The 23226-nt window shown below is 37.1% G+C and overlaps 1 protein-coding gene across 1 annotated transcript in view; it reads right to left on the reverse strand.

Moving 5' to 3' along the window:
• The window catches only part of FBLN5 (fibulin 5), a gene marked incomplete at its 5' end in the record, with an annotated part of 86296 nt that overhangs the window by 54229 nt on the left and 8841 nt on the right, over window positions 1-23226 (reverse strand). Inside the window, 2 exons of the mRNA XM_074236268.1 lie at window positions 1294-1413; window positions 8145-8261. Of these exons, the coding sequence (XP_074092369.1) occupies window positions 1294-1413; window positions 8145-8261 (237 nt within the window). The remainder of the gene's footprint in view (window positions 1-1293; window positions 1414-8144; window positions 8262-23226) is intronic.

The raw sequence follows: 23226 nt of genomic DNA on the forward strand, positions 1-23226 counted from the left end.
CTTGTCCTGTGTTGTCCTTTAGAGTTCTAGTCAATTCCAAGACAAATGACAAAAAGAAGAAATTATAATAGGGGTCTTCCCCCTTCCCTTCACCTCCAGAAAGACAACACTTTGCTCCACTAAATCTCTGGCCATAAAGATGTTCTCCCTTCTGACTTCATCATTTTCTCCCATTTTCAAAACTTTAGTATCATCTTTGACTCTTCCTCTACTGCCTACTTACCAAGTCCTTTCAATTCCACCTCCACCTTATATTCATCACCCTGTTTCTATCATCACTGTCACCACACTAGTATATTCTCTTCACCTTCCACCTAGACAACTATACCTTTCCTTTCCCTGAGCTGTCCTTTGTACAACTATCAGAATAATCCTTATATGCATTTAACTGAAGCTGTCACTACTCAAAAATCTTTAATGACTTCCTATCACATATTGAGTAATGGTCTTAGATCAGCATTCAAGGACATCCACAATCTGGCATCAGTCAAACTTTCTAGTATTGTCTTAATTGCTGCTGTCATAGGGAGGACAGGTACTTACCACTTGGTCACCATGCTTGTTCATTCATACCACACTCATTTTTTAAGCATTCATTAAGTAAAAGCACTGTTCACTGGACTAAGGACAATTTATATTATAGTATGAAATAACCAAAGGGTCAGAGAAATGTGAAAATGTGAAACTGAGTGGTTGAGCTATTTTCTAACCCCCAAGAATATCTGTGTTCTCATGCCACCATGACTTGTGCCTTGGAGCATGCCACTTTTCCTTGTTCCTGAAATGCTCCCCCTTCCCAACCTCACCTATCGAAAACTCACCCATTTATTAAAGCCTAACTTAAATGCACAATGTCTTCCATGAACCACCAGGATCTTCATCCAGAAACTTCACATAGCTTTTTTTTTTGTTTTGTACCTCTCTAATGCATTGACAAATCATTGTGTATAAAAGGTATATATTGTTCCTTCCCAGTGTGTATCAGGTGCTTTATAAAAGTTTTATTGAAGGAATAATTGCATGCATGCACAGGGTAGACAATTATCAAGTACCCATGCCAAATACTAGTTCTGCCTGTGGATATTTTGTTAGTGCTTTTTTCTCAGCCCCAGTCCAACCCCTTCCCCTCACCAATTTAACTTCACATCTGTTTCCTATGGATTATGGTCTTATTGAAATATGCTTATAAACAAAAGATATGCCAGAAGGTGGGAGGAAATAGCTGTGAAAGAACCCCATTCTCTCTCCAGTCCACAGATACTGAATGGGGGTCACCCCTCTGAAGGCTATTACCACTGCAGTGGACACCATCATCTTCAAGTTCATAGCCAGGGTCACAGCGGCAGATGAAAGAGCCAAATGTGTTGAGGCAACTCTGTACACAGGGATTCTCTGTCATACATTCATTCACATCTGGAGGGGAAACAAAGTTCATTACTTCCTTTTTTTTCACAGCATACCTTCCATGTCAAACAGTACAGATTGATGCAACTGAAAAGGATCCTAGAATTTAAACCTAAAAAGGTCATTAGAAATTATCTAGACCATTCTCCTCATTCCACAAATGGAAAAAAAAAAGATCCAAAGAAGTTGTTTTTTTGTTTTAAAAGACTTAGCAAAGGCCATATTCTAATTAGCAGTAAAGTCTGAATTTGACTCAAATTTCCTAGACCAGAATTCTTACTCTATAGACCACTGCCTTTAACAACCACGATCTGGTTGGAAACTATAAACCCTTATACAAGTGAAAAGAGTTAGTATTATTGTTACTTAAATATATTAGGTCCTTGTTTAAAGGGAAATTAAAAGATAGAGATAGGGATAGGGATCCCAGCTCTACACAGTCCTTAGCTTAAGTTCCAGTTCTGCTACTAATTCTGTGTGATCTGAGTGACTGAGAATCAAATTCTTTTTCTGAAAAAAAAAAGGAAAGGGTTAAACTAAATTATGGCGAGGCAGTAGGACACAGTAGATAGGATGCTATATTCGGAATCAGTAATAACTGTTCATATCCAATTCAGTGAGCATTTATTAAGTATCCATCATGAGCCAGTATCCCAATACTAGGGATACAACTGATAAAAAGAAAGCCCCTGGCCTCAAGGAGTTTACAATCTCAAGCGAGAGACAACATACAAAAGGAGGCAAGGAATCCAGACGGGGTAGCAAGATGGGACAGCAGGGGAATACTGAATGCAGGGATATCTTTTTCGGTGGAAACAAAGCAAGTTAATCCAGTTTCTGTCTTCTACAAAGGAAGATTCTGGAAGGAATTTGGTACTTTACCCCATCCCCACCCTCCAAATAGAGGGTAGAGAAGATTGAGAGAGATAGTGCCAGTCAAGACTTAACTCCATGGTGGTTTTTTGTTTAGTCATTTTCAGTCATGCCTGATTCTTTGGGACCTTTGTGGGGGGAGGGGGGTTAGCAGAGATACTGGAGTGGTTTGTCATTTCCTCATTTTATAAATGAAGAAACTAAGTGACTTGTCTAGGGTCATACAACTATTAAGTATCTGAAGTTGAATTTGAACTCTGACTACAGAGTTGAATTTTAGAAATTCAATTTGTAATTTTAGAAATTATGAGCTTTTCCTGGGTGGGTAAGACATCTTGACCCATAAAACTGAAACCAAGCAGGGAAGCAAATGTCTAGTGTCATCTCTAGCAACTAGGCAGTGCAGTGGATAAAGTACTGAACTTGGAATTAAGAAAGACTGTTCAAATCCTGTCTCAGCTACTTACTAACTATACGATCCTGGATAAGTTACTTAACTTCTATTCTGTTTCAGTGTCCTCATCTGTAAATGAGGATAACAATAGCACTGGCTTCCTAGATGTCACTTAGCCTCTACTCTACCTTGGTTTCCTCATTTGGAAAATAGGAATAATAGCACCTATTCCCCAGCTTTGCTGCAGGATATCTGTAAAAAATTTTGCAAAACCTAAAGTGCTATAAAATGCTAGTTATTATTTTATCTATTGTTATTATCATTATTATTAAATTTCATATTAGCTATATAACCTCAGAGGAGTCATTTATTATTTATAGCTTGGTATCCATAACTATAAAATGAGGAAGCTAGAATGAACTCTGACTACAGAGTTGAATTTTAGAAATTCAATTTGTAATTTTTGATTCTATTATGCTATCATCCCTTTCCAATCTATCAAACAAAGGTTCATTTTCTTTAGTAGAAATTGGGATTAGACTAGCTTCCCACCAAACCAAGAAAATTTCCATGATGCTTGGTTACTAGGTGGAGATTGAGGCTGAATGGGAGATGAGGAGATTGGGGCTATTCTAATGGGAATCACTTAGGGACAAGAGAGTGAGGAGCCCAAAGTTAGGATGGCAATGGAAAATGCCCCTCCAGCTGTTGCCATTCTAGAAAAATGAGACAGACAAACAGCCCCAAGAAAATACTCCAGTCACCTTTTGTATACCTTCATGTGGTTCCCTACTACTGTTTAGGAGTAAAGAAAGAATCTAAATCTGGACTCCATCACAAACCAACTGTATGACTTTGAGTAGGTCATAAAACCTATGTAGGATCTATCTCACTCAAAGGATGTTGTGAAGATCCAATGAGATAACATATAAAAGTTTCCTGAAAAGCATAAAATGTTCTATAATAGTGTGTTCTTATTACAAATATTGACTGTGCATATGAGGCATTGGTGATTAAAAAATATATATTTCCATAGCACAAATCTGCAAATTCACGTATCTAAACCTACCTGGCCCTCAAAGTTGGTATGTTTGTTCCTGAGAATATTAGCAGACAATTTGGTTCTGAATATGTATATCATTCTTCATCACATGTCTATCCAAGATATGGAAGATATGCATTATAACCAAGCTGACCTGACCTGGTATCACACACCCTGAGCTGGCTACTAGATTCCAGTACCCTGGGAAACAGATCCTGCTGGCCATAAGATATTCCCTGTGTTAGTTTTCCAAGTATGACACAGTTGGTTGTTATCATTCAGGAGCTGACTCTTTGCTGACACAAAGTTATTGACACAAAGTTGATTCTTTTGGGATTTTCTTGGCAAAGATGTTGGAATGGTTTAGTTATTTCCTTCTTCAGCTCATTTTTCAGATGAGAAAACTGAGGCAAACAGGGTGAAGTGACTTGCCCAGGGTTACAGAGCCAATAAGTATCTAAAGTCGGATTTAAACTCAGGAAGATGAATCTTCCTGACCCTGGACCTGGCATTCTATTCACTGTGCCACTTAGCTACCCTCTAACATTGTATCCAACTTCCTTATCCTCCCACACTGAAAGGAGCCAGGAACTGTCCTTTGCAGAAGAGCTAGTGCACAAGGATGCCTAAACTTCTGCTTGCTCCTCATTGGCACCTCCAAAGGAAAAGTTCAGCATTTAAGTCAAGAGACCCAGATTCTAGTCTTGGTTTCACCACATATTACTTATTGGGCAAATCATTTTCTATTTCTGGGCCTCAGTTATGTAAAATTAGGATTCTGAACCACCCTGAAATAAAGGAATCTTAATTTGGAGTCTGTGAATTTTTTTTTGAGTCTGTGAACTTTTTTTTTCTTTAGATTTTGCAAAGCAATGGGGTTAAAGTGGCTTGCCCAAGACCATATGGCTAGGTAATTATGAAGTGTCTGAGGCTAGATTTGAACTCAGGTATTCCTGACTCCAAGGCCAGTGCTCTATCCACTGTGCCACCTAGCTGCCCTGTGAACTTTTAAAAATATTTTAATTACTATTTCAATATAATCAGTTTCTTTTATAATTATGCATTTATTATTATTATTATTTCAAGCTTTGAAAAACGTCATTCTGAGAAGAAATCTTTCAGTTTCACCAGACTACCAAAGGAGTTGGTGACATAAAAATGGTTAAAAATCCCTGGAGTAGATGATTTGAAAGGTCCTTGCCAACCCCAACAGTCTAGGACCTATACTGACAATATGAGCACAATAGAAATTTCTCAGAATCATTTATTTTCAGGCACTGCCTTGGAGGAGTGACTAACAGGGAACATGGGATCAAACTCTAATTCTGATCCCTTCCTGTTTATCCAACAATGTAGATATGATCCAACTGATTGAGTCATAATATCCTTCATCTAACTTAGCCCAGCCAGGTCCAAAGCTTGCAGGCCAGACCATTAATGGTGCAATGAGGAAACTGTCCCTGTTAAGTCTGGTGACAGCCTTGAGACAAAGACCTCATTCTGTGTCTGCTGCACTGACTGACTGGGAGTATGCCAAGGCCCACGACCCCCCACAGGACATGCCCTAATTCCTGAGGTCTGAAGGCCATATTCACTTCCTGAGTAAAAGAAAAGATCAGATGAGAACCTTGCTGGCTAGTAGTGGTATTTGTTTTTCTGACTTATCAGCATTTGAATTGATTATGTGAAAACCAGACTGTACTTTTGTTTCGTTATGCTTTTGTTGAGACTTGGGTGGAAAGGGAAATTATGCAGTAACCTCTGTTCTGAGTTTCATGCTCTATAGCCCTAAGATTGGTGGGAAGGTTACAGACAAAGACATAAAAACTGCCCAAATGGGCCCTGCTTGAAAGGAAAACAACCTACCCCTCCCACCATAGAGACTACAAAGGCTTCATCCTGCCCTTAAGGTTGTAATAACTCACATTTCTATAACATGTGAGCATCCATAAAGCACTTTCTTCCCAAAAAGCCTATGAAATAGTGCAAGTGTTATTTCCATTTTAAATATGAGACTCAAAGAGATGAACTGACCTTACCCAAGGTCAAATAGTTTGGACTCACAATAAATTGTGACTCCAATAAACTGTGTGAGCCCCTCCTATTTCAACAGACCCAGGTGCTCAAATCTTAAGGAGAAGCAGCTGTGTGTCTTTTATATAGCAACATAGATTTAGAAGTAGAAGGAATCTTCAAGTCATCCAGTTCGCACCCCTTGTTTTACAGATGAGGAGACAAACTCAGAAAGACTGAGAGATTTGTTTAGACTCTAAGGTGGAATTTTAATGCAAGCAGGTCTAAGTCTGGGTATCTACTCATATGGATTCAAGAAAAGGTACAGCAACACTCTGGATAGATGAAGAAAGAAAAGTTAGATATTAATTAGCCCACCAGATATAAAAAATAGCAGGCAGATCATTCTCCTGACACTAGTAATCAATGAAATAGTATATAGAGAGGTAGAAATAGACCTCTGGGTACATGAATATATGAGTGATATATTTATTGAGTAGATTCAGAGATCTAGAAGAATGAAACACTAGTGGCAGGAATGAAGATTAAAATATATCATGAGAATAAGTAAGGTTAGAAAGCAATGGCACTATAAGGAATGAGGGAATTTGAACCAACACCAGCGGATTGTGGGCATATTTGGGCACAAATCCATGGTAGTTTATGCTTAGGGATGTATCCTTGGGGATTTTGTGAATGGGCTTAGGTGCAGATTCCCCAAGGGCTTTGATGAAAATGGGGTAAGAAACACAACACAGACCAGCAGTGTCACCCCCAGACTTGGAGACAAGTGAAAACAGGTTTCAAGCCCTCCCCATTCTATACAAGGGAACTCAGAGCCAAAATATCAGGATGTGGATATTAATGTGTCCTTTAGCACTGATCTTAGTACATTGATTGGTTGTTGTACTTTGTTCTCCAAAAGGACCGATACAACATCACTCTGTTAGAGTTGTCTGACTGTGGTTGATCAGACCAACATGAGCTCAGAATGCTCTACCAAAGATCAAGCACAAACTGTCCATGAGAATACCTGGAATGTGCATCCCACATTTCCTTTGCACTGCTTCAATTTTGCTTTGTTCAAGCAGAACAGCACCTTCTCTCATGAGGGCACGCCATGCTAGGCAGTCTTGTGTCAGTATCTCCCATGTTACAAATCAATTCCAAAGTTCTTAAGACAGACTTGAGAGTATCCCTGTATCACTTTTTCTGACCCTCCTATGAACCTTTACTGTGTGAGTTCTTCATAAAATTGTCTCTTTGGCAAGCATAAGTTTGACATTTGAACATGTAGCCCATCAGAGCTGCACTGTCTGTAGTAGAGTTTGAAAAAGTTTAATTCAAGAAAGTACTTCAGAATCTGATATCTTCTCCTGCCTGGTGCTCTTCAGAATCTCCCTAAGACCATTCAAATGGATTGTTTCTGTCCCTCAAGAGACATTGTAGTACATTAAGAATTTAAGAAAATCAGGGCAGCTTGGTGGCACAGTGAAAAGAGCACCAACCCTGGAGTCAGGAGTACCTGAGTTCAAATCCGACCTCAGACACTTAATAATTACATAGCTGTGTGACCTTGGGTAAGCCACTTAGCCCCACTGCCTTGCAAAAAAAAATAATAATTTAAGAAAATCCATGGGTTTAACCCATTCCCCTCTTTGGCAAGAGAGACCTGTAAACCTGAGCTAAAGCACCAAGGCATATTTGTTTACTGGGTACTGGGGGGGGGGGGAGATAGGATGCCTAATATGTCGTGAAACTCTGTTTAAAATCATTTTTAATTTTTCCAGTCAGTATGGCATATTGCAGTAGAGTGAGCCTTGGAACTAGGAAGACCTGGATTCAAATTCCATTTCTGATACACACTGGCTCTATTACTCTGTACCAGTCACTTAACTTCCAGTGTTCTGGGCAACTCTCTGGGACTACAAACTGTGCAGCAGCAGTGGAAGGAGAAGTTCCTCATCCTAAGGCTTCCAATTTCAATGTAAACACAAAAATAGTCCCTAGCTCTTTGAGGAAAAAGAGAAATGAACCATAGATAAAGGAGCTCTTTTTGAAAAGTTTGGTTTGGTCTCTTGAATTTGATTGTTGACATAGCTCTCAAGGAACCAAGAGAATAAATAAGGCAAGTTTCAAATATGAGACATCAAATGCAGCTGTGTCTAAGAAACCCTAGGCTTTATGATAGTTGGCTGAAGTTCTTACCCCAGGAGAGTTTCCTGCCCACAGGACAATTTATGTAGTTGACTATGATCAATACTTACGTTTCTGGAAGCTTTCAAGAGGAGCAATGAGGAAAGGGGATATCTTTTAATGTTTTAGCATGTCTAAAAAGTTCAGGCTCTGAATGTAAATTTAAAATAGAAATATAATTTAGGTTTTCAATTTTTAAAGTTATTGCACAATGAGAAATACCTTGGCAAGATCTTCCATCCTCATTGAGGGTAAATCCTGGGTTGCATGTACAGGAATAAGAGCCAGGGACATTAGCACATAGTTGCTGACAGTAGCCATAGCGACACTCATCTATGTCTGAAAATATAAAGGAAAGAAAGGTCAGTTTGCTCTTGCTTCTTCAACTCTATCCACATCCCAATCTCTATCCCCATCTCCATCTCCATCCTCATCCCCATTATCTGCATTCCCTTCCTCCCATCAAGATCACCATTACTAACATTGCTATCTCAACTAATAAATATCACCTCACCACCACTGCCATCATGGTAGATTAGAAGGAGTCTAAACCTGAGTTTTAGGCCAATAATCAAGGAACTTAATTCTAAGTTCCAGATAGGCCATCAAGAAGCTCTATATATGAACTCAAACAAGCCATTATTTGTGTGTGTGGTTTATTTTTTTTAATTCAGTCATCTAGCAAACAATAAGGTTGGATTAAATGATCTCTGGTTCTAATATTCTAGATCTTCTATCATCATCCTAATGCTTATGACACTATTATGACTACAATAGAAAGTCCCTAACCTAAATGAATGTGAGTCACACAAAAATGACCAAAAATACACCCAACACATAAGGCATACTCTATAGAATAATAATATACTATACATACACAATAATACACTATATATATATATATATATATATATATATATATATATATACACACACAATAACAAGTACCATTATAAAAAACTCCCCAGTAGTAATGCAATGACCCATTATGATACTATTATATATTAGGACATTTTATTACCTTTTTTCTATGGAAGTAAAATTATTTCATCTAATATGTTTTTTGTCTAAAAACATCAAGTGGCCAAGGGTTGTTCTCCAGTGGATAAATGGTCAAAGGATAGAGAGTTTTCAAAAGAAAAAATCAAATAATTAACAGCAATATAAAAAATTGATCCAAATCATCAATAATGAAAAATTCGAATAATTTTCTGGTAGCCTTTGTTACCAGATTTTCCAATCACCAAATTGACAAAAATAAAAGACTGATATTTATTTGTTTGAAGGGCTAGGAAGACAGACTATAGAGTTGATGGGGCTGTCAATTCTGGAAAACAATTTGAAAATATATTGTTGTTTTTCAATGACCAAAATGTCAATATTCTTTTGCTCAATAATCCTTCTAGGAATATACTCCAATGAAGTCAAAGGCAGGAAGAAAGAACTCATATTCAGAGGAATGTGCTAGTCAATGTTTAATGACTGGCTCTCTGGGGGGGAAATGTAAACATGACACACTTTTAAATTTAATTGGTGTTATTAACATTTTCCCATAACAATAAGTCTACACAGCCAACAAAACAATAATTCAAATGTGGTTTTCTGATTTCTAAGGTAAATAAATAATCACACTAAAAATTTAATCACTTTTATGAGGGGCAGTATGAACTCATTCCAGCATGCATTGACATGTTTAAAGCAGAACTGAAAACAAATTGTGGGAAATGAAGCAAATGAAATATTACTATACTATAAGACATGATGATGACAAAGAATTCATAAAAGGAACGGAAAGACAGATGAACTAATGCAGAATGAAATATGCAAGAAAATAACATCACAATAATTATGAGAGAAGACATAGGAAAATGTTTTTTCCTCCCTTATTTAAATAAGGGGCTATGGATGTAGAACATTGATATTTCTATCATACTCGGTTGATGTGTTAGTTTTGTCTAACTGATGAGTTTCTCTTTCATTTTATTCTGTTACAAAAGATAGTTAAGTGGGGAGGGATATATGTTCAGAAATGAAAGTGATATGAAAGCAAAGGCTACCAGAAAATTTTTAAAGAAAATTTCAGTAAAATCTGCCTATCCATCATACCTTGTATAAAGGTTATCAGCCTTAACTATCAACACCTAAGGAAGAAAAGCAGCTGTTTGAGCAAGTTATTGAAAAGCAGATGTTCCAAGAAAAAGACAATGCCCATCTATATACTTCATAAATATGTTGTTTAGTCATTTCATTCTTTTCTGATTCTTCATGACCCCATTTGGGGTTTCCTTGGCAAAGATACTGGAGGGGGTTGCCATTTCTTTCTCCAGTTCATTTTATAGAAGAAGTGGAGACAAACATTGTTAAGTGACTTGCTTAGGGCCACTAGTACAAATTTGAACTCCAGGCCCAGTATTCTATCCACTGTGGGTAAGGGCAAGCTGCCCTTAATTAATATAATGCAGGTAAAGAGGGTAGTCCCAGTACCCATATCCATGTGAGAGTCTATATATCTAAGCAGTGCAAGGTGGGGGAAAATACACTACCACAATAAAAGAGTAGTAATTCTAAGAAACAGATTGCATCAGACAGTCTAAGAAACAGATTGCATCAGACAATCATTTCCTGACACTTCTAGCACTATGCCTTCTGACCTCTTTACCTACCTCCCTATCTCAAAAACTCCTGCTGACCCCCAGATTATCATCTCAATCAACTCTTGGCTTTTGCATTTCCAATGAACCCTTGTTCCTGACCCAACCTTTGGTTTTTACTTTGGTTTTAGCATTGAGATCTTTTATCCAGAAAGGGAATACACCTTGGTCTGGGTCTATCTACTTGGGCCCTATCTACTTGGGGCCTATCTACTATTCCCTTCTGAGAATTCAATAATAAATTTCTTGAGGATAAGAATTATATCTCATGCTTCTTGGATAACTCCACCCTCACCCCAGGAGCAATCAATTCAGTTCAAATACATGGCTAGGAAAAAAATTTTAATTGAATTTGATTTAAATAGACAGCTGCAAAGGCTGTCCCTTATTCCAAGAATTCATCCCTTCTTCATTTACACTTCTTATACTCCCTAAGTTCCTTCAACACTCAACTTAAACACCTTTTCTACAGGAAACTTTTTCTGATTTACTCATTCTATACTCTAGCTGTTATTATTGCCTTCCCTTGAAAAATTACTTTATAATTATTTTTGATATTTTTTGTTTATACATATATGTATATATAGGTTGCCTATGAACTTACCTGAGGACAAAAATTATTTCATTTCATCTTTCCATTCCAGTGGGTGTTAATCAACAAAGCTGGTTGATTGATCTAATGACTTGCAAATCCTTTGCTAATCTTCATTGATTCTGAAGTCTTATTATTTCATAAATGGAACCTTGGGTTCTTCCCAAAATCCTACCAATCTAGGAAGACCTAAAGTATAATCTCAATGATGGATAAGTATGTATGTTGACTAAGTAGCAACCTAGATAGGTACTATAAATTCATAGAACCTTTTTACTAAATTCATCAAAGGATGATGATTTTTTAGGCTATTGCAACTGTTAATCTCTTTACTAAGTTAGAGAGCATTGTGATCCTTGCAGAGAATATGCCCATGCACAAAATTATTGAAATGGCCTTTACTATGTGACTTATTTATAAGGCAGATGTTGTTTATTCTTTGTTCTTGAAGAAGACCATGACATCTGGAAAATGTCATTACATGCAAGTGGATTGGATTTAAGTGAGGGGATGCTGTGCAAAGTCACCAGTCTTACTTTCTCCTCTGGAGTCATTTGGGTCCAATGACCAGATATAGATCAGGATGACAGGAGATGGCCATGGCTGCAATGGGAGATCTTGGCCTTTTAAAGCTAGATCTTTCCCAGGTCACAAATGGTCACTAAGGTTAGGTAAAAGTGAGAAAAAGTAAAGAGATCAAGAACAACCTCTTACAAAAAAAAAAAAAGAAAATTGTTTTAGGATTTTTTTTTAAGTTGGAGAATAGACACTCAGGGTTTCTCTGTGATTAAAGCAGGTAAGAAAGAAAAGAAGCAAGAAGTCTTTTGCATAGTACAAAAAAAAAATCAAGGGGGTGGAGGTGGGATGACCCCCTAGGGTTTCTGGCCAAGACAGAAGCAATTGCTATTTGCAATGAGGCAGAAAAGGGACAAAAATAGTGGAGTCCAGGACCTGGAATCAGGAAGATACAAATTCAAATGCTTACTCCAACACTTACCTTCAGTGAAACCCAGGATATCACTTGACCTTTCTAAGCCTCATTTTTCTCATCTTTAAAATGGAGAAAAAATTTATATCTACTTCACAGATTTATTGTCAAGGTTGAGTGAGATAATGTTATGCAAAATACACACAAATGTTATAAATGTGACTTTTCTTATTGAAATTAGAGTTGTGTCTATTATAAAATAATAGAAAACTAAAATGACATCACTATGTTTGACACTGAATTAGATAGTTTATCTATTTATAATTACTGCAGGACATATCAAAAGTCAGAAGTGGCTTTTGCAAATGTCTTGTGGCAGAGGAGGGAGACACTGTGGCTGATAAGACCAATATGAACTTGGAATGTTCTACCACAGGTTGGGCACAAATAGTCCATGTAAACACCTGGGGTGGGTTATCTAAACTTACAGATGTCACATTTCCTTTGCTTCAATTGCTTCACTTCTGTCTTCCTCATTGAAGGCAGCCCCCTCACTGATGAGGGTACACCATGCTAGGCGGTCCTGTGCTAGTGTCTCCCATGCTATACAATCCAATTCTGAAGTTCTTCAATGAGATTTTCAGGATGTCTCAGTATCTCTTCTTCTGACCCCCTTGTGAGCACCTGCCCTGTATGAGTTCTCCATAAAATAGTTTTCTTGGCAAACATACATCTAGCATTCCAACAAAGTTCCAGCCCATCGTAGTTGGCCTCTCTGTAGTAATGTTGGAATGCTGGACAGTTTAGCTTGAGAAAGGACCTCAGTGTCTGGTATCTTCCTAAGACAATTTAAATAGAAATGATTCAGTTTCCTGACAAGGCACTGGTAGCTTGACTAGGTTTCACAATGATGTCAGCACAATGGCTCTGTAGACTTTCAATTTGGTAGTCAGTCTAATATCTCTTCTCTCCCACAATTTCTTAGAAGCCTCCCAAATACTGAGCTAGCTCTGGACAAGCATTTGTCACCCTCATTGTCAATGTGTACCTCCTTGGAAAGGACACTGTCAAGGTAAATGAACTTTTCCACAGTACTCAAAACTTCTCCATTTGCTGTAATCTATGGTTCCACATATGAATGGTGTTGTGCTGGCTGATGGAGCACCTGTGTTTTCTTGGTGTTAATTGTTAGATCAAAATTAGTTAAGGCAGCAGAGAATTGATCCATACATCATTGCATCTCAGCTTCAGAAGTTGCATTGAGTGTACAATCATCTGCAAACAGAAGATCCTGCACCAGCACTCCCTCGACTTTGGTCTTGGTTTGTAGTTTTTTCAGATTGAAGAATTTGCCATCAGTGCTGTAACTGACCTTGAGGAGCTATTCATCCTCTTTGAATGTTTGTTTGTTTGTTTTTTGTAAGGCAAATGGTGTTAAGTGGCTTGCCCAAGGCCACACAGCTAGTTAATTATTAAGTGTCTGAGACCAGATTTGAACCCAGGTACTCTTGACTCCAAGGTCGGTGCTTTATCCACAGCCACCTAGCCGCCCCTCTTTGAATGTTTAATGAATGAATGCATAAATGGATGTTAATGAATGAATCAGATAGTTTATCTATTTATAATTACCTTAGGACATATCAAAAGCCAGAGGTAGTGGCTTTTGAAAATGTCCTGTGGCAGAGGAGGAAGAAACCAGCTTGAGCCTAGAGATTGACTACTAAGATCCACTTAATATAATACACACTCAGCAAGAGAGTTGACTTCTCAACTGCCAAGAAAGCAAGATCTTGATACCAATTCTTTTCTACTTTTTTGCCTAAGGTGCCTGATCTTGTGGTCCAATTCAACTTTACAAGCATTTATTAAATACCTTCTATCTGTCGGCATTGTGCCAGATGATTAAGCAACTATGATGCCCTGGTTTCAAAGAACCACATTTATTAGGCAAATACCAAAAAAAACTCTTACATCAGATACTGTTGTAAGACCATTAATATGGTCTAGCCCTTTGTCTTAACACATAAGTTATAGATTTTGGAGCAGTCAAGGAATTATATAAAGCAATGATCACAGCTTTTTTTCCTGGCTGTAAAAATATTGCTAATTTTATTTTATTCTCCCTAAAATTTTATTTTCCCCTTAATTTTATTCTCCCTAAAAATCTACCTTCTAGTTCCAAGAATTTCTTTAAATAAATATGTGTCTAAATATATAACATGTGTATTTATGCATATGTATAAAGAACTGTCTGTAGAGGGAATGAGTTAATCTAAGACAGGAAAGGAATCCCTAGCATAGTTCCAATGGACTCCTGGCCAAGGTCATTAAGAATGAATGTGTTCAGCTGTCAAGAACAAAAGATTGGTTTAGGAGGAGTATGGAGTAACAATTCAACTGGAGAGACATGTGAATCCAATCAACACCAGGATGTGAGGGCAAAGAATGGAGCCACTCCTTGAGCCAGAAGAGACAATAAACACTTGATAAACACAGCTCTTCTCCCCATCTGTACTGTCTCTAGGGAAGCATCTGCCTTTTGAGATGCAAAAGGCTTGGATATGGGCATTCAGTCAATGATGTATACACTAACACACCTGCTTAGACACACTGTATCTGTGGGCTTATAAGGACTAGCTATTTTTTTTTTAGTAGGAATCTGAATGACTGACACTTTCATTCTTTTCCCAGTTATTATAAAGTCTCTGGACAACTTTTCCCAATAGAAAGATTTTTCCAATATATTACTATGAAGTTTTGGAAAGTGTATCACAATGCTGATAAAGCCTGCCCTAATGCCACTTCCTTACTCAAAAAACCCATCTTCTGATGTAAAATTCTTATCACTATTACTCAGAGGAAAAGAAAGGTTTTTAAAAGTTATCTTTAGGTATTTGGACTGTCAATGGGAACAGTGCTAATGAGAACTGCACTCTGAAATCATACTAACAAATCTCAGTTGTGGAGAATAGTTGACAAAATGAATGCACTTTTTTCTCATTTTTTCCAGTTTTTTCAAGGCAATGAGGTTAAGTGACTTGCCCAAGGTCATACAACTCAGTTGCTATTAAGTGTCAGAGGCAAAATATGAACTCAGGTCCTCCTGACTCCAGGGCCAGTAATCTATCCGATGCACATGTAGCTGCCTCTCTGTCTTTCTTTCATTAGAGAGGTGGAGGAGTATGGTCATTAAGTCAATGGGTCAACAATCATAGATTAAGTACATTCTACTAACCAGGAACTGTATTAAGCAAGGAGGATTCAAAAAGAAAAAGGGAAAATGTCCCTGCCTTAAGAAGCCTGCATTCTAATGATTTGCTCAGGGCGTAATTATTCAAATTTAGACCCTCTTGACTCCCGGTCCAGAACTCTGTTCATATGTCACTCAGCTGCCTCTAGACAAAAAAGGACAAAAAAAGTACAGAAAGTGGAATGATGTCCAATAATATATAATAAGCCTCGAAAGGTAGACTTCAACCTGGGAAGTTTGTATATTATCCTAAAGGCAAAAGAACTAGTGCTTCTCAAAGTGAGGAATGATATGATCAAATCTGCATTTTAAGAATATCAATTTGGCAATTGTGTGCAGGAAAGAATAGAAGTAAGACACTGAATGCAGGGAGGTTATTGCAGTGGTCAATGAGAAGAGTTATCAGATAGAGAAGGGTTGAGTTGTCAAGGATGTTGGCAGAGTTGGGGATAGGTGAATTAATAAGATGTGGAAAGAATTAGAATGTAAGAATTAAGAATTAATTAAAAACAGGAAAGATAATTTGGACATGTTGAATCTGAGTTACCTATGAGACACCCAGATGAAGAGGTCTGACAAGTAACTAGAGATGCAGGAATAGTCTCAAGACAGAAAGGAAGTATACTTTTTTCCCTCTCATTTATTTTTCTTGAGGTTTCTCTATCTTTGCCAGGGGAGGGGGGGGATTATGTTTATTTTTACAACAAGACTATTGTAGTAACATGAAAATAAATAAAGTGATTATGTTTAAAAAAAGACAGAAATAAAGGTAGTAAACCTAAATTTGGAAGATACAACCAGTGAGAGAGAATATAGAAGGAATGAAATAAGGATGATGACCCTACAAAGGAGACAGAGAAGGAATTGTCAAAGAGGTAGGAAGAAAACACTGACCAAAATTTAGGGAGGAAAAAATATCTATGGTTGGGTAGTTAACAGCATTAACATTTCTGAGAGATCAAAAAGGATGGAAATCAATTAAAAAGCCATTTAATTTAGCAATAAAGAAGTCATTGCTGATCTTGGAGAGAGGAGTTTCAGTCAAGGAAAGGAGTCAGAAATCAAGCAAGAGCAAGAGAGAACCAAATGGTTGGCCAGAAAGTGTTGGCAACAAGTATAAACAATTTTTTTTTCCTGTGAAAAAGAAGAAAGATATGGTATGGTTACTTGAAAGGATAGTAGAATCTAATGAAGATATTTAAAGGAAGAGAGAAATCTGAGCATATTATAGGCAATGAGAAAAGAATCAAATAAGGAGAAAATAGGGATAAGGACTTTAATTGATTAAAAGAAATTCCCATATAAGGAAACTCTCTCTATCAGTACAAGTCAGCTCCTTCTCTGCAGTTTATAGTCTTGGAGAATTGCCTACAATACCAACAAGTTAATGATGCATAATCATGTAGAGTGGAGTCAGGTTATACAGGGCCACATGGGTCACATAGCCCATATGTGTCAGGGGTGTGTCTGAACCCAAGGCTTCTCTTCCTGGAGGTCTGCTTTCTATGCACTGTCTAGTACTACTCAAAGAATAAAAGGAAGTCAAAAATTAGGAAGAGAGAAGATAATTCAATATGCAAGACCCTAGAAGAGACAAGTAGGGAATTCACTCCCTTCTTGTTGATGCCTTTTTAAATTCTTCTCTTCCTTCAAGCATAAGATCAGTTGTCATTATCTCTAAAGGACTTTCCATTAACTATTTTTTTGTTTTTTGCAAAGCATTGGGGTTAAGTGACTTGCCCAAGGTCACATAGCTAAGTAAGTATTAAGTGTCTGGGGTTGGATTTGAACTCAGGTCCTCCTGACTCCAAGGCTGGTGCTCTATCCACTGCACCATCTAGTCATCCCTCCATTAATTTTTTTAAATTTTGTTTTGTTTTAGGGTTTTTGCAAGGCAATGGGGTTAAGTGACTTACCCAAGGTCACACAGCTAAGTAAGTATTAAGTGTCTGGGGTTGGATTTGAACTCAGGTCCTCCTGACTCCAGGGCCATGCTCTATCCACTGCGTCACCTAGCTGCCCCCATTAATTCTTTTATTTTTTTAATTTATTTTTATTAAAGACATTATTTGAGTTTTATAATTTTCCCCCAATCTTGCTTCCCTCCCCCCACTCCCCCCCCCCCACAGAAAGAACTCTGTCAGTCTTTACTTTGTTTCCATGTTGTACCTTGATCCAAATTGGGTGTGATGAGAGAGAAATCATATCCTTAAAGAGAAGAGAAGTCTAAGAGGTAACAAGATCAGACAATAAGATATCTGGGTTTTTTTCTAAATTAAAGTGAATAGTCCTTGCACTTTGTTCTAACTCCACAGCTCCTTATGTGGATACAGATGGTACTCTCCTTTGCAGACAGCCCAAAATTGTTCCCCATTGTTGCACTGATGGAATGAGCAAGTCCTTCAAGGTTGAACTCACTCCCATGTTGCTGTTAGGGTGTACAGTGTTTTTCTGGTTCTGCTCATCTCACTCAGCATTAGTTCATACAAATCCCTCCAGGTTTCCCTGAAATCCTGTCCCTCCTGGTTTCTAATGGAACAATAGTGTTCCATGACATACATATACCACAGTTTGCTAAACCATTCCCAAATTGAAGGACATTTACTTGATTTCCAATTCTTTGCCACCACAAACAGGGCTGCTATAAATATTTTTGTACAAGTAATGTTTTTACCCTTTTTCCTCATCTCTTCAGGGTATAGACCCAGTAGTGGTATTGCTGGGTCAAAGGGTATGCACATTTTTGTTCCCCTTTGGGCATAGTTCCAAATAGCTCCCCAGAAGGGCTGGATGAGTTCACAGCTCCACCAACAGTGTAATAGTGTCCCAGATTTCCCACATCCCTTCCAACAATGATCATTATCATTCCTGGTCATACTGGCCAATCTGAGTGGTGTGAGGTGGTACCTCAGAGAAGCTTTAATTTGCATTTCTCTAATAATTAATGATTTAGAGCATTTTTTCATATGGCTATGGATTGCTTTGATCTCCTCATCTGTAAATTACCTTTGCATATCCTTTGACCATTTGTCAATTGGGGAATGGCTTTTTGTTTTAAAAATATGACTCAGTTCTCTGTATATTTTAGAAATGAGTCCTTTGTCAGAATCATTAGTTGTAAAGATTGCTTCCCAATTTACTACATTTCTTTTGATCTTGGTTACATTGGTTTTATCTGTGCAAAAGCTTTTTAATTTAATGTAATTGAAATCATCTAATTGGTTTTTGGTGATGTTCTCCAACTCTTCCTTAGTCATAAACTGTTCCCCTTTCCATAGATCTGACAGGTAGACTAGTCTTGATCTTCTAATTTGCTAATAGTATTGTTTTTTATGTCTATGTCCTGTAACCATTTGGATCTTATCTTGGTAAAGGGTGTGAGGTGTTAGTCTAATCTAAGTTTCTTCCATACTAACTTCCAATTATCCCAGCAATTTTTGTCAAAGACGGAGTTTTTATCCCAATGGCCAGACTCTTTGGGTTTATCAAACAGCAGATTACTATAATCATTTCCTGCTTTTACACCTAGTCTATTCCACTGATCCACCACTCTATTTCTTAGCCAATACCAAACAGTTTTGATGACTGATGCTTTATAACATAATTTTAGATTGGGTAGGGCTAAGCCACCTTCTTTTGCACTTTTTTTCATTAAGCTCCTGGCAATTCTTGACTTTTTATTTCTCCATATGAATTTACTTACAATTTTTTCTAACTCATTAAAGTAATTTTTTGGAATTTTGATTGGTAGGGCACTAAACAGATAGTTTAGCTTTGGTAGAATTGTCATTTTTATTATATTAGCTGTACCTATCCATGAGCAGTTGATATTTGCCCAGTTATTTAAATCTAATTTAATTTGTGTGAGAAGGGTTTTATAATTGTTTTCAAAAAGATTCTGAGTCTGTCTTGGCAAATAGACTCCCAAATATTTTATATTGTCTGAGGTTACTTTGAATAGGATTTCTCTTTCTAGCTCTTCCTGCTGTTTCTTACTAGACATATATAGAAAAGTTGAGGATTTATGAGGGTTTATTTTATAACCTGCAACTTTGCTAAAATTGCTAATTGTGATTTCTTGGCATTCTCTAGGTAGACCACCATGTCATCTGCAAAGAGTGAGAATTTTGTCTCTTCCTTCCCAATTCTAATTCCTTCAATTTCTTTTTCTTCTCTAATTGCTGATGCTAACATTTTTAATACAATATTGAATAGTAGTGGTGATAATGGGCACCCTTGTTTCACCCCTGATCTTATTGGGAATGGCTCTAGCCTCTCCCCATTGAATATAATGCTTGTTGATGGTTTCATATAGATACTGCTAATTATTTTAAGGAACAGTCCATTTATTCCTACATTCTCTAGTGTTTTTAATAGGAATGGATGCTGTATTTTGTCAAAAGCTTTTTCAGCATCTTATTGATATGATCATATGATTTCTGATAAGGTTTGTTGTTCATATAATTGAGTATACTAACAGTTTTCCTAATATTGAACCAACCCTGCATTCCTGGAGTAAATCCTACTTGATCATAATGTATTATCCTAGTGATGACTTGTTGTAATTGTTTTGCTAAGATTTTATTTAGGATTTTTGCATCTATATTCATCTATATTTCTCTGTTTTAACTCTTCCTGGTTTAGGTAACAGTACCATATTGGTTTTGTAGAAAGAGTTAGGCAGAGTTCCATCTTTCCCTATTTTTCCAAAGAGTTTATATAGGATTGGAACCAATTGTTCCGTAAATGTTTGGTAGAATTCACTTGTGAATCCATCAGGCCCTGGAGATTTTTTTTTAGGGAGTTCAATAATGGCTTGTTGAATTTCTTTTTCTGAGATAGGGTTGTTTAGGTATTTAATCTCTTCTTCATTTAACCTAGGCAACTTATATTTTTGTAAATATTCATCCATTTCACTTAGATTATCAAATTTATTGGCACAGAGTTGGGCAAAATAATTTCAAATTATTACTTTAATTTCCTCCTCATTGGTGGTGAGTTCACCTTTTTCATTTATGATACTAGCAATTTGGTTTTCTTCTTTCTTTTTTTTAATCAAAGTGACCAGAGGTTTATCAATTTTATTGGTTTTTCATAATACCAGTTTTTGGTTTTATTTATTAATTCAATAGTTTTTTGCTTTCAATTTTATTAATTTCTCCTTTAATTTTTAGAATTTCTAATTTGGTATTTAATTGGGGATTTTTGATTTGTTCTTTCTCTAATTTTTTTAGTTGCATGTTTAGTTCATTGATTTCCTCTTTCTGCAATTTATTCATATAAGCATTTAGAGCTATAATGTATCCCCTGAGAGTTGCTTTGAATGAATCCCATAGGTTTTGGTATGTTGTTTCATTATTATCATTACCTAGGATAAAATGGTTAATTCTTTCTATAATTTGTTTTTTGGTCCACTCATTTTTTAAAATTCAGTTTCCAATTTGTTCTGGGTCTATATCTCCTTGGCCCAGTATTGCATATGACTTTTATTTCATTGTGATCTGAGAAAGATGTATTCACTATTTCTGCCTTTCTGCCATTGATCATTAGGTTTTTATGTCCTAGTACATGGTCAATTTTTGTATAAGTTCCATGTACTGCAGAGAAAAAGGTGTATTCCTTTCTATCCCCATTCAGTTTCCTCCATAAGTCTATCATATCTAATATTTCTAACAATCTATTTACCTCCCTAATTTCTTTCTTGTTTGTTTTATGATTCGATTTATCTAGATCTGATAGTGGGAGGTTGAGGTCTCCCACTAGTAGAGTTTTGCTGTCTATGTCTTCCTGTAGTTCTTTCATCTTCTCCTCTAAGAATTTGGGTGCTGTCCCACTGGGTGCATTTATATTCAGTATTGAAATGACTTTATTGTCTATGGTACCTTTTAGGAGGATAAAGTGTCCTTCTTTATCTCTTTTAACACTATTTTTGCTGCTGCTTTGTCTGAGATAAGGATTGCTACCCCTGCTTTTTTTACTTCAGCTGAAGCAAAATATATTTTGCTCCAACCTTTTACTTTTACTCTATATGTATCTCTCTGCTTCAAATGAGTTTCTTGTAAGCAGCATATTGTAGGACTCTGGTTTTTAATCCACTCTGCTATTTGCTTACCTTTTAAGGGAGAGTTCATCCCATTCACATTCAAGGTTATGATTACTAATTCTTTATTGCCCTCTGTGCTATCTTCCCTCTGTTTGTATTTCCTCCTTCCCCCCTTTTATCCATATTCCCCAGTCTTTTGTTTCTGAATATCACCCCCTTCAGTGTGTTTGCCCTCCTATATCACACCCTCCCCTTTCTTTCCCCTTTCCCTTTTTCCCTTTTCCCTTCCCTTCCTTTTGTTTTTTCCCCTTATTTCCCCCACTCCACTTCCCTTTCTCCACCCCCCCTCCCCTTTTCCCCTTTTAATACTTGAAAGGTTAGATGTTTTATAAGTTAACTGAGTATGTATAGTTGACTTTAAGCCAAATCTGATAAGAAGAAGATTCAGTTGTTTCTCCTCTGCTCCCTTCTTCCCCACTATTACCATAGGTTTTTTTTGTACCTCTTAGTGTAATGAGATTTACCCCATTCAATCCCCTCCCTCCTCCCATCTCTTTCCTGCCCCCCTTTTTAGGGAGGTAGTTTTTTTTAGATCATTCTATCTAAGTCATAGAAAATTCTGAGTGTCTGTCCCTTCTAGTTCAGTATATTCTATCAAATAGAGTTAAAATTCCTGAGAGTTATTAGAGTCTTTCTCCCAAGTGGCGTTAAAGCCAGTTACATCCCATTGGATAGTAGTCTCATGGAGAGGTCATGAATGTCCATCATTTCTGGCTAGGTGTATTTTCTCTGTTAGAGTTACATTTCTCAAGATTTATGAGAATCTCCCCCCACCCCATGCTGGGATATAGCCAGTTTCAACTCACTGGATTGCATTTTTTTCCTTTTACCACCCCCCTTTTTTTTTACCTTTTCATGTGTCTCTTGAACCTCCTGGTTGATGTCCAAATTTTCTGTTTAGCTCTGGTCTTTTCATCAGAAATTTTTGGAATTCTTCCATTTCGTTAAATGTCCATCTTTTGCCTGGAAGAGAAGGCTCAGCTTTGCAGGAAAGTAGATTCCTGGCTGCATTCCAAGCTCCCATGCTCTTTGAAATATCTCATTCCAGGCCCTCCAATCCCTTAAAGTTGATGCAGCCAGGTCCTGCATGATCCTTACTGTGGCTCCTTGATATTTAAATTGTTTTTTTCTGGCTGCTTACAGGATTTTCTCTTTTATCTGATAGTTCTTGAGTTTGGCCACAACATTCCTTGGTGTTTTCATTTGGGGATCTTTTTCTGGTGGGGATTGATGTACTCTTTCAATAACTACTTTGCCCTCCAATTCCATGATATCAGGGCAGTTTTCCATCACTAGATCCTGTAATATTAAGTCCAGGCTTTTTTTCTCTTCAGTGTTTTCAGGAAGTCCTATAATTTTCAGGTTGCCCCTCCTCGATCTATTCTCGAGGTCAGTGGTTTTGTTGATGAGGTATTCTACATTTGCTTCTATTTTTTTCTATTTTTTGATTTTGTTTAACTGACTTTTGCTGTCTCATGGAGTCATTAGTTTCTGTAGACTCCATTCTTTTTTGGGGGGAGGAGTTTTCTTCATTAACCTTTTGCAACTCCTTTTCCAATTGGTCAATTCTACTTTTGAAAGAGCTTTCCATTTGACCAATTGAGGTTTTGAGAGAATTAATTTCTTTTTGCATTTGCTCATTTGAGGAACTGAGAGAATTATTCTCATTTTGTATTGGTCCAATTGATGATGTGAGAGATTTATTCTCATTTTGTAATTGTCTAATTGATGATCTGAGAGATTTATTCTCCTTTTGTGTTTGTCCAATTATACTTTCTAA

This window comes from Macrotis lagotis, chromosome 4, assembly GCF_037893015.1.
Source record: "Macrotis lagotis isolate mMagLag1 chromosome 4, bilby.v1.9.chrom.fasta, whole genome shotgun sequence".
NCBI classification, from domain to species: domain Eukaryota; kingdom Metazoa; phylum Chordata; class Mammalia; order Peramelemorphia; family Peramelidae; genus Macrotis; species Macrotis lagotis.